Source organism: Eleginops maclovinus, chromosome 23, assembly GCF_036324505.1.
Source record: "Eleginops maclovinus isolate JMC-PN-2008 ecotype Puerto Natales chromosome 23, JC_Emac_rtc_rv5, whole genome shotgun sequence".
In the NCBI taxonomy this organism is placed as follows: domain Eukaryota; kingdom Metazoa; phylum Chordata; class Actinopteri; order Perciformes; family Eleginopidae; genus Eleginops; species Eleginops maclovinus.
Genome location: NC_086371.1, coordinates 16,350,531 through 16,366,520, shown reverse-complemented (window position 1 = coordinate 16,366,520; position 15,990 = coordinate 16,350,531). Strand labels below are relative to the sequence as shown.

The window sequence follows — 15,990 nt, the reverse complement described above, 5'->3', positions numbered from 1 at the left end:
GGAAAAGGACAAGAGGTCAAATATAATTAATCCCCAAGTCGTCAACTGCAGAAACACCTCTGCAAATGCTTTGTAAATATAGCCCTCAGTGCCAGTTTTGAGAAATTCCATCAGGGATGGAGTTTAATTAGAAACGTCTAATCAGGGTTTCATGAAAAACTTGTCACTGTCTCATTTATAATCTCCCAAATGTTTCCTGAATATTGACCCATCTCTCTACTTTCTCACTCCTCTCCTGCAGGTGGACTCTTACGGGAAATGCTTGAACAACAAACCTCTACCTGAAAATCTTGAGGACACATCCACAGCGACTGGGGAAGAATCCAACTTTATGAATTTTGTTGCCCGCTACAAGTTTCACCTGGCGCTGGAGAACGGCCTGTGTCCGGATTACATGACGGAGAAGCTGTGGCGTCCTCTGCACCAGGGCTGCGTGCCCGTCTACCGGGGCTCCTCCTCTGTGGCAGACTGGATGCCCAACGACCACTCTGCCATCATCATAGATCACTTCCCCTCACCCAAAAGTCTCGCTGAATTCCTCAAACGTCTTGATGAGAACGATGATGAATATGCAAGATATTTAGAATTCAAGAAGCCCAGCCGCATTACTAACACTCGCTTGTTAGAGGTGCTGGAGACTCGCGAGTGGGGGGTTAATGACATGAGTAAACCAAACTACCTGAACGGATTTGAGTGTTATGTGTGTGACCAGGAGAATACACGACTGGTGGCAGAACGCTCGTATAGGAAAGCCCCCAAGATGAACCAACCTCCAAAGCCTAAAATGGCAAACAACTCTCACATGGGGTGCCCCCTGCCCAGCCCGGGGTACGGACATGTCCAAGACTTACCTGCAGATGATGGGTGAGTTAGTGTTAAATTATTCCCTGTGCCAGGTGTGAAATCCTTCTACCTTCTCTACTTTTAATGTGAATAACAATGTCCCGAGGGCAGAGACATCAGTCCAATTTAATGGTCTAATTAAAATAACCTCTGTGATGAGCCTAATCTTCTTTTGTATCTGTCTGCAGATGGTTGCAAATATGGCCTCAGGATTACTGGCAGAGCCTGGACCAAGCAGAGGGGCTGGAGTCTCTGATAAGACATAACGAGTCCGACCCTTCGCTGCTGTGGAAGCACATCCAAAACATTGCTGTGAGCAGAGCCAGAGGAAAACACTGACACAGGCCTTACAGAGGATGGAGCACGTCCAGAATTGCAGAGGTGTACTATATTATGAATCCCCTTTGTTTAAACAAGGGAATAAACCAGAAATGGCTAATATTTTTTCACCGAAGCCAAACCTCCTTTATCCTTATGAGCAATTTGGTGCTACTGTAACAGATTTGAATTTCGTGTTCAACTGACATGAGTCGTTTGTCCTTTTTTCCCAAGTTCACTAATGGGAAAATAATGTTTTAGAGTTCTATATGCCAATATTTTTAAGTTGTTTAATTGCTATAACTGAGGTGCCATCATTGCCTGAACTCCGCCTTGTATTGTTAACATTAACTGCATGCAGTGCAGTTGTTCCACAGTGGCACATTTTCATTGGGCTGCGTCAGAGCCAGGGGACAGTGCTCTGCTTAATGTGTGGAGAACTTTAAGACATTAGCCGAGGAAGTGCATTAGCTGCTTTACTCAGCAGGTAGCTTATGGTTATGAGCTAAAGTTACATTTATGTGCTAAACTATTTTAAGTGACTATGCAAGTAAAGTAAACTCACTAAGGAGTGAAGAAAGGCACATGTAAAGTAAAATTTAACTCCCTTTTAAAATCACCACTGCATATGCAAAGTATTCCTCAGGATCAGCTAATGATCTCAGCTCATTTGTGTACTGTATAATATATTGTATAACGTGTTTTCTGTTACATAATGCTAAGAGAATGTTTGTGTGCAATACTTTTCTAATCATGCTTTTTCTAAACATCTCACTGCTTGAGACTCCATGACATTCCCTCTGTCTGCACTCTGGCTGTGTTTAAAGCTGCATACTATTCATACCAACTAAAAGTAAAAATGAATTGTGCTCCAACGGCATATTATGAGTATTTTGCAAAGCACACATTTTTGAGAATGTGACACGGGCTATACAAGATTTAACTGTGCTTTGAAAAGTATTACTTATGAGGCAAATTAAGTTAAGAGAAATTAGGAGCTTATGTTTATAATGTACTGACAAAAACAAACAACACTACAATATTTAGTGTTTTGTTTATTTTCCTCAAAACAATACCGGAACATATTGAATTGGCTGGAAAAGAGACTGTCGAATGAGAATTGTGGTAAACGATTTTAATTTCATGGAAGCCTAACCTGGTAATGTGATACAAAAGACATCCTCTCTCATTGTGAACAGTCTGCTGGTAATGGCAACCTAAGTAGTTAGTAATTAGTAGGGAGTATGCAGGGCTCTGGTATGCAATTTGGAGCACAGCCATTGTTTTCACATTTTCATACCAAGATAATGAAAATCATTTTATTTTTTTAACAAAGCATCATACATGTGAACACACTATTTTGTATTAAGAAGAATAAAGAAGTAAACATTTTGTAATAAAGTCATTTTCTTGCATAACTAATGTTGCAAAGTAATAATATTGTTCCCCACCTGCCAGTATTAGTCTGTTCACAGTAGTGTAGCACACATGTTGCACAGACATATCCTTCATAGTTTACTGAGGCAGATACAGCTTTCACCACCAGGAAAAAAAAACACAAGCTTGAATGAATTTTTTAAAGAAATTAGAAATGTTACCTAGTGTAAGAAAAAACATTCAGTAGTCATAAAGTTCACTATAACTGCTTTTGATCATCCTCAACCACATCCTCCCTGAGTTCAAATCAAGCACAGTTAAAACTTTGTGAAAGACCAGTTCTCACTTTATATGCAAATGAACATGAAGGGACGAAGACGAGGATAAGAGGCTGCTGAAGAGCTTCCATAATCAGTCCAAAGCTTCTCTGTAGCAGGTCTCGCAGTGGACTTTCCCACCATGCAGGAACATGCTGTCGAGAAGGTCTCCCATATACTTATTGCACACGCCGCACTGAAAAAGCAGGAGAATGTTATAAGAAAATGTGATAATGAGAAATTACTGTGAAGAGCAGTGGTGTTAACCCTCTGCCCGACACGTCTGCCACACACAAAGCTACAGCCAGCAGCTGGTTAGTATAGCTTAGCATAAAGACGAGAATGGGAAACTGCTGCCTCTGGAAATAGTTCTGTTCAAAGGTTTAAAAATTAAATCTGCCTACTAGCATCTCCAAAACACACAAGTTGTATCTGATTGGTCTAATCTGTACACAAACACAGTCTAAAAGACACAAGTTATTGTTTTACTGGGTTTTGTGTCAGACTATAGCTGAGATTGTAATATGTTGTATCAAAGCTTTTATCATTAGAGATTCCAGGATTTACGCTGAGCTTTAATGGTTGCAGCAACGTCATAGTTACCATTAAGATTGTATTGCCATCTAACAAATGAACACATTTAAACAAATGTAAACTTTTTTTTTATGGGAACAAAGTCTCCCTTCCTCTAGGTCCTTCCCTTCAAGGACTTTTTATTTTTATTCAATAAATTCTAAAATGTAACTGAGCAGACAGATGAACTACCTTGAAGCAGTGGGGATGGCAGTTGATGTTGAGGTGATCGATGGTGATCTTGGCATCACTTCCCACCAGTTCTCCACAGAAGGTGCAGGCAGATGACAGCGTGCCACTTGGGAGACACAGCAATTAAGACAAGTTAGTTTGGCCACTGAATCAAGCAGCTGCAGCTCTCTCTGATTAAATAACCTGTGACCCTGCAAGGGAACTTAATAAGTGTAAATAATCCTTTGATGTCCCCGCTTAGCCTCCTAATGAGCAGGCTTGGTGGAATTTCTGCCCTACTGCTTACACATATCTAGTTTCTTCAGAGCTAGGAATAACAAGGCAGAGGGAGAAGGGCTTAGGCTTATAGCTGGTTTAAAACAGGTTTAGGTTAATTGTGTTTTTACCAGGGGTCAGTGGAGGGGCTTCTTTAGAGAAACTGACAGAGCTTGATGTCAAACGATCTGATCAACTAGAGAAACAACAGCAACAAGTAAAAGAAAAGGTATCGAGTGCTCACAGCCAATAATTGGCAGTCTTTACAGGTGAAATAGCTGGAGTTAAATTTAAAGAGGGAATAACATTACCAATACTGAAAGTACCTAAAGTGGTAGTTGCAATGCAGATATGGAAAGTAGGTACTTTGAAAATAGAAATGCAATTTTGGTTAAAATATAGGCACTGAATGTACTCAAAGTAAGTGTAGTTGGTTAAGTTATTATTATTTAAATGTTTATTAGTATTTGTTATTACCTGGAGTAACTGGAGGGGCTGCTGTAAGAGTAATTGGTGGAGCTTGATGTCAAATAATCTGACCCACTGTGGAAAAAAAAAGCTATAAGTAAGTCATCATCAAAACAACATCAGTAGTAGAAAGAGGACAATATAGGATGTTGTTGCAGATCACATTATACAATTAATACATCATGATGATTTCATTTATTATTTTGGCTAGGATAATCATAACATAACATCTTCATATTATCCCTTGCTAAATAATTAAACAATTTGGTTGTGGAAATGATGTATTGGTCCTACCTGTTGGTGTTGTCTCTGGCATTATGCAGGGACATCTCTGTTGCATTTACATACTCCTTCACATACACAAACCCCCTGAGGCAGATACAGAAAAGGGTACGTTAATATGCATAGTTCAAATATTACTTGTCACTTTTATTTAGATGTCTAGTTTGTACGAGAAACACTCACTTTTTGGCCTCAGGTTCTGGTGTTTGGACACGCTGGTCTTCTTCCATTATGGTCTTGGAAAAGGTTTCATAACTGGAGACAGAGTGCAGCAGCATTAGCCTCATCTCTCACACACTGGCGACGGCAGTGTGATGGCTTATACAGAAGGACTATACATCTGTCAAATGTAACTCAGGAGGTAATCATTTCCTGCCATCGCTTGTTAATGGCAGGCTGTTAAACGGGCTGTGATTTGACAAAAGGACATCTCTAATACACATCATTAATCCGACATCTGGAGACTGATAATTAGAGGGAGGGAAATGAGGGCAAATTGAAAGACAATGGGAGAGCATATCTTGTCATTTAACTTCAGTTATAGTCATGAGTTTAATCAGGATTCTGTCTAACCAGCAGGAGTTGCAGGTAACTTTAGATCCGTACTGCTGTATTAAGTTAGCATTCAGCTGCATTCCCACAGGGTTTGGCCTAAATCTATCACCCCCTAACAAAGACATCTGTTTTACAAACAAGGATAAAGAAGCCAATCTGGTATTTGAAACTAGATGATATAACAGAAGATGATTTGATTTTTAAAAACATTTCCTTAAATGCCACACTCATTCTACTTATAGAATGCAGTAACACACTCCTACTTAAGACAGAAAGCTCCAGATAAAGCAAAGTTCCTGAGCAAAAGTAAGAAAACCAACAGACCAAATAGTAGAAAATAACACTCTGTAGAAAGTGCTTTTGCATTATGTTGCATCTGACATTAAGATCATAAACTTACCGATCCATAACGGGCTGCTGTTCGCTGTGTGTCTCCCTGGAAAGTAAAGAAAACTATATTAGACTTTTAGTGTAGCTGTAGCAGTCAATAAGCTGGACTCTATCCAGTGAAGAATTCTGTTTAAGTGAATGAGGCTGATCTTTCTGACTCACTGCTCCAAATGGCTCTGGATTTATTGACCAGGTGTGGTTTATTTTCTATTGTACTGCAGCATTGCCTCATTGTGAGCCCTCCTCTTCCCATGTATTGTAACTGTGAACATCCCCTGCAGAACTCTTGAGCTTCTCTCCATAGTTTTTTTTTTTAATCATGAGAGGTAACGTTTCAAACCTGATAGTGGTGATGGTTGTTGTGACCGTCTCTGTCTGTGTATCCGTTTGGCTGCAAAACAAGAGGACATTTCCTACATTATAAAAAGGCTGGCAGAAGAGCAGAAGAATTGACGGTGATAAAGTAAAATAACAGGTCGAGAAGGAGTTGATTATTCTCAGACTAAGCCGTGTGAGAGTTTCAATTGTGTTTAGCTTGCTTTCAATTAAATGGTTGACAGGCCCTGTATTTTAAGATGCTTTAATGACATTCTGCGGAAATTGTGAAAGTAAAATGCTTTAATATGCATTTAATGAGCCCAGCCAGCCACAGTAGATATACCTCTCATCCTCCTCCGCCTCCTCTTCATCCTCTCTTTCTGAAGTGACGGTATAGACGGTGGGTGAGGTCCACCTGTCCCATGGGGAGTCATTCTCTTTGGACCTGGAGCACAAACGGCAAAGGCATTGTAGCATGAGAGGATGACAAATTCACACTCTTTATATTGCTAAAAAAAACAACAACAACATAAAAGGGTAGAAGGGATCTGTTGAAAGCAGTTGTGAGGCAAAGATGAAACAAATATATATCTGACCTATTTTCATCAGCACCAGTGCACAATGTTTTCTGGCTCAATGCGTAGATGCTGCAAGGGCCTACTTACTTCACCATTGTGAAAGGGAAAGAGGTTACGGGAATAAAAGGAGCAGACACTGGGCTTTTAATAAAAAGGATGACTTACTTTCTCTCAAACATGACCAGCGTCTCTTGATCTACAGTTTGGCCTCCTGGCACAGCTTCTTGGCTGAGAGGGGACATACATTGAAAGGCTTTTAGCGCGTAATGGACATGGGTGGGTGCATGTAGATGAATGAAACATAGTGGACCCCATTGTGTGGAAGTGTAAGAGTAAATCACAGTGTGTCATCACCTCTCTTCCGTGTTAGCCTGCTGAGGTGTGCTGGTTTCCCATGTGCGTGCCCATGACCGATGAGAGCTTAGACTGCAGAGAGAGAGAATCAATGTGGACGTTTTGACAGGTGAAGCATATTATACGGTACCGTGTGCACTTCAAGAGAATCATTTCTGCAGGTCCACAGCCTTCCTTTCCCCTGAATGTCTCACTCATACATTCATAACACAATTATGCACTAAACTCAGTTTAATACCTTGTGGTGTCAGTGCTGATAGGGATGACGTTGTCTGCAAGGGATTCCAACGCATTACTGTCAAACACACACACACAGAAGGGGGAAAAAAAATTAAAAGAAAACATAAACATTTCATGAAGGGTGCCCGGGACTTTTTTTTATGAATGTATATTTTTTTTAAACCACCGATTATATAATACAGAGTGACACAGAAAACATAAAAATGCACATTAGGATAAAAAGAAATCTGAATTTCAGAAAAATGGGGTGCCCTGGGGGTTTGAAGCACTGACTATGAATCGCAATGTCCCCGGAGCCCAGCTGGGGAGCCCACTGATCTCTCTATACCTGCCCCTCCCCCAATGGTGCAACATGACAGAAGGCCAGGGGACATAAAAAAGGTATACAATAATAATGCATTCTGGCAACACATTTAAATGAAATAGAGAAACAAATTACCCCTGAATAACACTTTTCTTTATTTGAGTATAACTACTCTTCTGTCAGCTCTCTAATGAAGGAATAATATACCCCAAAAATGGTTGAATAAAAAACTACAGGTGCAAATATTTAATACACAAATAAGCTATTTGAGCTTGCTTTTATTATTTGACGGTTTGTGTTGAGTGCAACTTACTTTGTTTCTGGATGTTGATCTTTGTTCTCCATTGGAGTGTAAAGCACACTTAAGGAAAAAAGAACACAAGTGTTCAATGAGGTGCAGCCTCAGTGCTTATGTGTCCAATCAGATTTTTCTAACACAGACAACCTAAAGCACATGTGGCGGTAAATAAACTACCTTGATTTGGTGACTGTAGTTGTCACATGTGAGCTCCATGGATCTGTTTTGTCATCTTGGCTGTATGGAGGCAAAACAAACAATAAGAAGGATAGAGGTACGGCAGAATGGCATAATGGGTAAGCTAAGTCTGTTAATTTATCACTCAAAAGTACCAAACAACTCTTCATTACAGATGTTCAAATGTATTTGTTGTCTTTTTAAATAATAACAATTTGAATACATATGGGTTTGATAGACACTATCTGATATGCTAGCTGCCGATAATGAATCATTTTTGCTATAACCGATAAAGTGAAGCAGTTGTAGTTACAATGATAATATGTGGTAACATGATTGTTTCGGTGCTATAAACAGCGGTTTCAATATAGGAAAAAAGGCGTATTTGCATTATCATTCCAGTACCTGTTGATGGAAAAATCAGAGAGAGGCTGGAGCAGGTCAGATGAGCTGCAATAGAGAAAAGTGGTTCATAATCAGAATATGCTGCATTATGCATGCCGAGATGCTATCTGGCTGGCTGGAAAACAGTCACATCTCCAAACCAATATGATTACCTGTTAGAGGATGTGGTCCCTATCGGATATGGATCAAACGGATCAGCCGAGCTGAAAAACAATTTCACACTGATTTCACTCTCAATTGTCAGCATGGCCCATCTTGTGTCGGAGGAATTCTGATCACATTGACTCATAATGGAAAGATTTAATGCAGTTTGAATGGTAAACAGAAACACAGAGCAGCCCAGGGCCAAACTTAATCAAAGTCAGAATCGGGATGTCTTCGACAAATGTAAAGAACATTCTGCTGCTAAATGGCCTAATCAGTGTATTTCAGGGGTTTTTCAACTTGTATTAACCCTGATTATGTTCTAAGTAAATAACCTTAAACTCAAAAGACTATAACCTGAGTGAATCTGTTTTTAGACATTATTAGCTAGGAAAAGTTTTGATTTTACAATTAAATTAAGTCTGTCAATCAACATTTTTCAAGGTCAAAGGAATAGAAACGTTTAATCACATTCACGTGTTGTTGCATTCAATCAATAAACTACCTTGATTTGGTGACTGTGGTGGCAACATGTGAGCTCCATGGATCAGCATTGTCCTCTTGGCTGCATGGAGGAGAGACAGAGTAAAGAGGATGGTACGGATGAATGGCATGATGTGAAGGGAAAGGAGGGCAAGCAAAGGTAAGCGTGGTTCTTCTCATACACTATTTACAATGCCAGTCCATTAGAAAAGCCTGAAACCCACTGAACTATTTAACAAGCATGAAAACCATCTGAATATAGCAGGGAACAGACCTGTTTTTTCTTTATGCGTTTTCTTACCTTTTGTCAGTGATGATCACAGTTTTGGAGGTTATAGTGACAGTCTCTGTGGTGCTGGTGGGCAGAGACACAACATAGTTGCAGACAAAGTTAGTATAAATCATTACAAGACATATCAGGATATAATGCATCTCATAGCAGGAGTCGCTCTGAATAGATAGATAATTGTTTAAGAGCAGCCTGTCGTGTCCCTCTACCTTTGTGTTTCTTTTGGTGTCTCATCTGTCTGTTTCTCCTCCTCTCGCTGCGTGCTTAGGCTGGCAGAGACAAAACAAAGCCGCAATACTAATCAGTACAGAACATTCTCTTCTATTTCCAGTCGCACAACACAGATAAGACGTGTCTTTCTGTTTCAAAGTATTCCTCAGCCGCTTCAGGAATCTGCAACTTTGTTTCTATCTAACAGAGTAAGGGGTTAAAATAGAATGCTGGAAGTGGAGGAGCCATGATTTATGAATCAAACTTCAGGCCAGTGGGGTTTATTAAAAATGTTACACCTCAGGGAGCTGGGATGCTTGGCCCCTTCATCTGCAGTGATAAGAATTAATGGTTTGCAAGGAGGGAGGGATGCGGAGCAGAGGCCATCACAAGTCTGTCTCTTTCTCACCTGCGTTCTTCTGTGTTGATTGGAATGACATCATTAGCCAGCAGATCCAGGGTGCCACTGGTCTTCACTGGGTTGGACTCACTAAAGACATCAAATGCAAGAGTCAGATACAGACAGTGGTGGGATGTAACTACGTTCATTTACACAAGCACTGTGATAAAGTACACATTTGAGGTATAATCCCCTATCCTACTTCATACTTCCTTTGCTCCATCTCATTTTGGACACAAATGTTGTGCTTTTTACTCTTTGACATTTTTTACTGCTAATTACAAGCTGATTTAGATTATCAATACCAAATATAAAACTGGTAATAATGCATGATACATTAAAGTAATAAAAACAAACCCCAACATACAGTAATGAACCCATTAATGCATCAATCATTATAATTCAATCAGTTAATATGATTCTAAAATGGGCAATATTGCATAATGAATCATTTTACTTTGTCACATTAAGTATATGTTGACTCTAATAATTTTGTACTTTACTTCAGAAACATTTTGAACTGAGGACTTTACGGAATATTGTTACACAGTAGTATTCCTACTGTTTTTTTAGCGCACCAGCGCCCTGGAAACTGTATTCTATGTATTAGGTAAGTTGAGGTAATGCCACTCTTCTATAAACAAGAGAGCTGTTGGTTTTCTGGTAATCAAAGGATCTTTTTTTGAATAACATGTGTATTTGGGGCTTGGCTGGAAAAAGAGCTCTCTTTCCATACCTGTCTAGTCCGCTCAGCAGATCCTGACTCCAGCGTCCCGGGCTGGGGGGAACAGGCTCTGCTGACTCCTCTGGACTGTGGTGGCGGAAGGATGAGAGGAAAACGAAGTGGAGAAGGTAATGAACAAAGGATTTATGATTCAGAGGAGATTTCAGAGCAAGAAGAGGCCAGTTAAGGTAGAGGAAAAAGGGGGGGGGAGACTATTAAAAGTCCAACAGTGCCACCTTGTGGGAAATATTCAGAGAATATTTAATGCAAGGAAGTGCACAACATTAAGAATGCATTATTTTAACAAACCCATTAGTGAGCACCAGGAGATCGTCTGTCATTTGTATACAGTTGCTGAGCTGTGGAGCTGTCTCCTTATCATCACTGCAGACAAGAAGACAAAACTAATATGAGAGACACTGCTTTGGAACGTTTGCACACAAATCTAAATTAAACTGATTAAGCACCACATTTAATCAGGACTAATATGAGATACCCTCTTGTGTAAGGTAGTTTCAGGCCCACAGAACTGAGACGTGGGTTGTTTGTATTTACTTTGAGTGAACACAGTGGCAGTTAGCCATTATTCTTTTTTTTTGCAAACCCTGCTATGACATGAATGAGGAAGTTGTGTGTTTTTTTACCCATCCTCTGAGGTGGGACTGTCCCCTGGGCCTTCGTCTTTCTCTGCCAGCACTCGCTCATCATCCTTAGAACTGGAGAGGAAACAAACTCTTATTATCAGATGGTTGTTGAGGCTGCTTGCACTAACATGACAATATTTATTTGTATCATTAGTTTCTGCTTCTGCCTTTCTTTCTGTGATCCATTACCTGGTTGAACTTGTGTCAAAAGAAATGAGAGTGTCGGACAAGGCAGTGAGCGTGTCAACACCAGAGCTGTGAGAATAGATGGAGAACAAACACATGACATTCCTTAAGCATTCAATCACACACGGGAAAAGAACATGAGCAAACATTCACAAAGAGAATGTCATTAAGGCAGTCAAAACTTTGCTTAAGAATTATGATATTCATGCATTCTATTGTAGAAAATATATGGCCAAACATAGTGTTGATGTTTGAGGCTCTTGTTATACTGATGTTAACACTATACGGGAATGAAGATCCTGCACTTAAGTAAAAATAGCAAAGTGTGAGTATAGAAACACTGCATTACAAAGTCCCTTTTTCAGAACTTCTCTTGTCAGCTAAATGTATTTTAAGGAATACAAATGTGTAGCGGAGTTAGAATTAGCATGTAATAGTTAGGACCGTAAAAGTACCTGCACTTAAGATACCTATTTACTTCACATCATAAGATTTTACAATATGTGGCAGCACAGATTTCGGCAAGTTGGAATCTAACCGTGGCTTTGGAGCTGGTGCTGTTTGAAGTTCTGGTTCAGGTTCTGGTGCTGGTTGTGGTTCAGGTTCAGTCTTCACTGTGATCTCTGTTGTAGCAGACACAGTTGAAGCTGAAAGTGGGACAGGTGATTCCGGGGCAGGTGTTTCTGGTACAGTTGAAGCAGGGGAAGGGGGTGCTAGAGTAGGTGATATTTGGATTGGTGAGGCTGGGATGAGTTTAACCAGAGGGATCTCAACTTTTCTAGAAACATCTGTCTTCTCAGGTTCTGGCTCTGCACACACAGTTTGAACTACATGTGGGAGGAGTATAGGGAGAGGAGTGTCCACCTTGGTACACCCTGGTTTCATGCCTTCAAATGGGTCTTTAACTGTAACTAGAGGAGGGTCATCCTTCACAGGCTCTGGGGCGGCCTCCTCCATCTTTGGTGCCACAGGCTCAATAACAGGGACATCAACGGCTGTTTTCACACTGGTGCCGACGCTGTAAAGCAGAAAATGTAATTAAATCAATTGAAGGAATCGAAAAAAGCACTTGTTGCACAGTAAATAGAAACACAGACTTACGATTTCCATGGTTTGGTCTCAGACGCTGTGGCAACAGATGTGGCAGGAGCGATGGTGGAGGGGGCTGGAGTGCTGGCAGGTGCTGGAGACGCAGCGCTCTCATCATCATCAGTAATCTGCACCCTGCAGAGTTGTAGCCAAGCACATGTGAGCACACTCATGAATGCATGTGTGGAGTTGGGTGTGCACACATAGCAACAGACGAACAGGGTAACATTTGATCACACAGTTTGATTCACGGGTTTGTGTTTTGTTTTAGAGGGACATGAAAGCATTTACCTAATAAAGACACAAGAAATAGACGCACACTAGATAGTGCTCTTTTGAACATAACAGCAGCAACACTGGAAATGTCTTTGTGTGTGTCATAATGAAGAAATGTGGTCCTGTCGGAACAACCAAAGAAGCAGATGTGATTACTTGGAAAGGTTTTTATCTGCTGCTTGTCTGTGGACACATTTTGTCATTAAGATCAAAACAAAGGGGTTCAACAATAGGTGTTGGGGGGGGGGAGGGTTGGAAGAAGAGGGATGGGAAGTCCCTGGAGATTTTGCGCTGCATCTTGTTTGATCCCATGGCAAGATAGTTTCTAGTGAATAAATTACCAGTAGTGGAAATTAATTTAATATATGTTCATGGATGCATTATCTTGTATGCAGGCTCTATTATTTCCATGTTGTTCCTGAGTCTTTATTTATCATCTGGACGTGCATGCTTTTGAAGCATTTACCTTCTAGCCACAAATGATGGACTGCTGTTGACCAATGAGGTGTCAGGCGCCGTATCTGAAGACCTGAGGTTTTTCAACACACAGTTTCCATAAATACCTCCATAAAGGCTCAACATGTATATTCACTGCAGGTGAATAGCACAATTTCTCAATGAAATATAATAAAATAAATAAACTTCCTTTAAAATGTAGGAGTTAAGATAAGCATTAGGAAGATGACATAAACCATACATACTCAAATTTCTTAGCAGCAGAAAGCACGTAAGAGCGTTGCCTGGCTGCAGATTGCCTCACTACACTGCTGGCTGCCTCCGTCCTGCGAAATGAGTCATTATGATGTTAATGTAATCTCTCTTCCGGGGCATGCTGGTTCAATTTGGATGGCGTTATTTTTCGTGAAGAGAGTCTTACCGTTTCTCCTGCTCCTCAGTGCTAAGCTGGCCCTCCTGGTTTTCTAGAGTGGGCTTCACGGTGTAGGAGGCTCTGAGGAACAGAAGCACAAACACACCTCATAAAAATACATTCTAACTCAGCTGTCAACGGTCAACTGGGAATCTGATTTATGTGCACTCACATTTTCTTGTAGCTCTCTGAAGGTTTTTTGGTGAATTGTGTCATTGTTCCACTGTTAAAAAATAGATATGTATATATTAAAGTTGGACTGTAGTAGCACAATTAACTTTGCTTGTTCAAATAAGAGACGTTCTCACCTAACACCATTAGTTGTTGAGGATGAAGGAGGCTTGTCTAGTTTAGTGAAAATGCCTCTGAAAGAAAAACAGAAACATGAGTAAAATATTATTATTTTGGTTTTTTTTTCATATACTTTATTTATATTTAGATCTCCTTGTTTTAAATAGGGTGTCTAAATGTGCAAGTGCTTATCTTACCTTATCAGGTATCCCGACGTTGGTGCTCTAAATTCAAAACAGAGTCATTATCAGCACAATCATGTTTATGGGAGTGCTCTGTAAATCTGTAACATTAGAAACCTGTGTTTACCTTTCAGCATCAGGCTTGGTGGGTGGCGGCGTGGATGTTGTTGGTGACGACACTGGACTGGTCTCAACAGCATCTCCATTCAGACAGCGGGCCCTTACTTCAGCTAACCTGTATTGTTAAACAGGAACTTGGTTTTGGTCTATTCCAGTGACTGAGTAATGGATAATTTGGACAGAAACCTTTTTAAACATGTGCCTCACCATGGTTTCTCCTTGTCATCTTCAGGCTGAGCCTCATTGCTGCGCTGCATCCAGCTGCCATCTCCCTTCAGCTTGGTCCGCACTTTGGTGGTTTGAAACACAGATTCTTTGTCGACTTGGGGGACACAAATAGTTTATGTCAATTACCTTCACACAATCTAACATATAACACACACTGTGGTCTGCTTCATAATGACATCTTAATCACTGTATACTTGATAGTGTGCCTGATATTCTTTCACATGCCATCACACACCACATAATCAACACCTTGTAACTTGCATTATTCAAGGAAATGTCAGAAGATCAGAATTCACAGAGTCATCCACCTGGAACGGAGACACGCCCTCAGATGCACTCTGTTTTGATTGGAGGAAACTCGTCATCTAGCATTCAGAACACATCAGTCAGCCAACTCACCTTTTGACATGCTTGTTCTAGAGGTTTCTATCTTTTTTTCTTTGTTCTGTTATCTTCACAGGATACCTAAAAAATGCATTGGGGGCAGAGATCATGTTAAAAGAAGTTGCTGGAAATGTAAATGTATAATGACATCCTAGTTTCAAAAAGTCCTAGTTTCAAAAAGTCTTTCCCACGCTATGTTCCCTACCAAGTAAGAAAAAATGCTCAGTAAAGCATTCCTGAGTCTCATCCTTTAGACATGTAGGTGATCCGGTCCTACCACTCAGCAAGAAAATACTCATGTTGCCTAAATATGAATGGACTCGCACACATACATATATTAGGATCCTTTGTGTTTGGATACAAAATATAACTCACACTGAATGATTTGTGTGGTTGGATAAATATTATTTTCAATCAGATCCAAATGAGTTAACCTCTCAGTTATTTACTATCAAACAACAACTGCTCAGAAGGAAAATTACTTCCTGCTGAAGATAAAGAAAAAGAGATACACTACCAGGGTAACACCATCAAATGTTCCATTATCTTAAAGTAGGTGCGGGTAAAAGCTTATGCAAAATTGAAGAGTCAAATTCAGAATGCAAACATAACCTGTTAAACTCCTGGGGCTGTGAATTCACTCCTTTTAAAGCACGTCATCACAATATCTCTGGAGCATAATGTCCTCATAATTTGTGACAGAACAAATACACAGAGGGCTCAGAAGGCTTATTTATTTAAATTTAGCACGTCTTTCCACGCGGGATAAATGATTGATGTTGAACAAAAGCAGTTTAGACAATACAGGAGCAGGATAGACAACTCTACCGACAAGCAATCATGACATGGAAAATGGCAGGGCAAACAAAGACAATCACCAGGTAACACTTTATAGTTTATGAAGCATGATTGATTCCTTTTAGATTTCTATGTTCTTACTGTACATCTGCTGATCTGAAGCTCTTAAAACAGAATATACTTTAAATCATGTTGCAAATAAAACACCTAACAGCCTGGGAACCTACCTTTTTTGAATCCAGCAAAGAAATATCCACTTAGCTCGAGTCGAGAGTGTGTGACCAGTGTGTTCCTCCGAGTTTGAGCAGTCTCTCTCTGTCTGACAGGTGTCTCACAAACAGGTACGGGCGTGAGCACTAACAAGACCAGCCAGTCAAGGAAGGTAGTTGTGAGGTGGAGCAGTACGTGTTTGTGTATCCATGTGGGTGTG

At 40.3% G+C, this 15,990-nt stretch overlaps 2 protein-coding genes across 4 annotated transcripts in view; one reads left to right on the top strand and one right to left on the bottom strand.

The window, feature by feature from the left end:
- Positions 1-2,579, top strand: part of fut11 (fucosyltransferase 11 (alpha (1,3) fucosyltransferase)) — a 6,543-nt gene extending 3,964 nt beyond the window's left edge. For both annotated transcript variants that reach the window (XM_063877063.1, XM_063877062.1), the window contains exons 4-5: positions 242-864; positions 1,032-2,579. In XM_063877063.1, coding sequence (XP_063733133.1) covers positions 242-864; positions 1,032-1,182 — 774 coding nt within the window. In that variant the 3' untranslated portion in view covers positions 1,183-2,579. The remainder of the gene's footprint in view (positions 1-241; positions 865-1,031) is intronic.
- On the bottom strand, positions 2,276-15,990 carry znf185 (zinc finger protein 185 with LIM domain). 2 transcript variants are annotated; one of them, XM_063877060.1, is made up of 35 exons: positions 15,788-15,990; positions 14,778-14,843; positions 14,358-14,472; positions 14,158-14,265; positions 14,046-14,072; positions 13,866-13,922; positions 13,730-13,780; positions 13,567-13,638; positions 13,391-13,471; positions 13,156-13,218; positions 12,426-12,548; positions 11,863-12,342; positions 11,328-11,393; positions 11,139-11,210; positions 10,804-10,878; positions 10,507-10,581; positions 9,780-9,860; positions 9,370-9,429; positions 9,173-9,226; positions 8,894-8,953; positions 8,397-8,447; positions 8,245-8,289; positions 7,840-7,899; positions 7,678-7,725; positions 7,059-7,115; positions 6,821-6,892; positions 6,632-6,694; positions 6,232-6,333; positions 5,911-5,961; positions 5,581-5,616; positions 4,809-4,880; positions 4,638-4,712; positions 4,353-4,418; positions 3,621-3,726; positions 2,276-3,051 (listed from the first exon to the last, which is right to left on the bottom strand). In XM_063877060.1, the coding sequence occupies exons 2-35, from the start codon at positions 14,785-14,787 to the stop codon at positions 2,950-2,952; spliced, it is 2,736 nt and encodes a 911-aa protein (XP_063733130.1). In that variant the 5' UTR covers positions 14,788-14,843; positions 15,788-15,990; the 3' UTR covers positions 2,276-2,949. The 2 variants fall into 2 exon arrangements, with proteins under 2 accessions (XP_063733130.1, XP_063733131.1); XM_063877061.1 differs by lacking the exon at positions 13,156-13,218.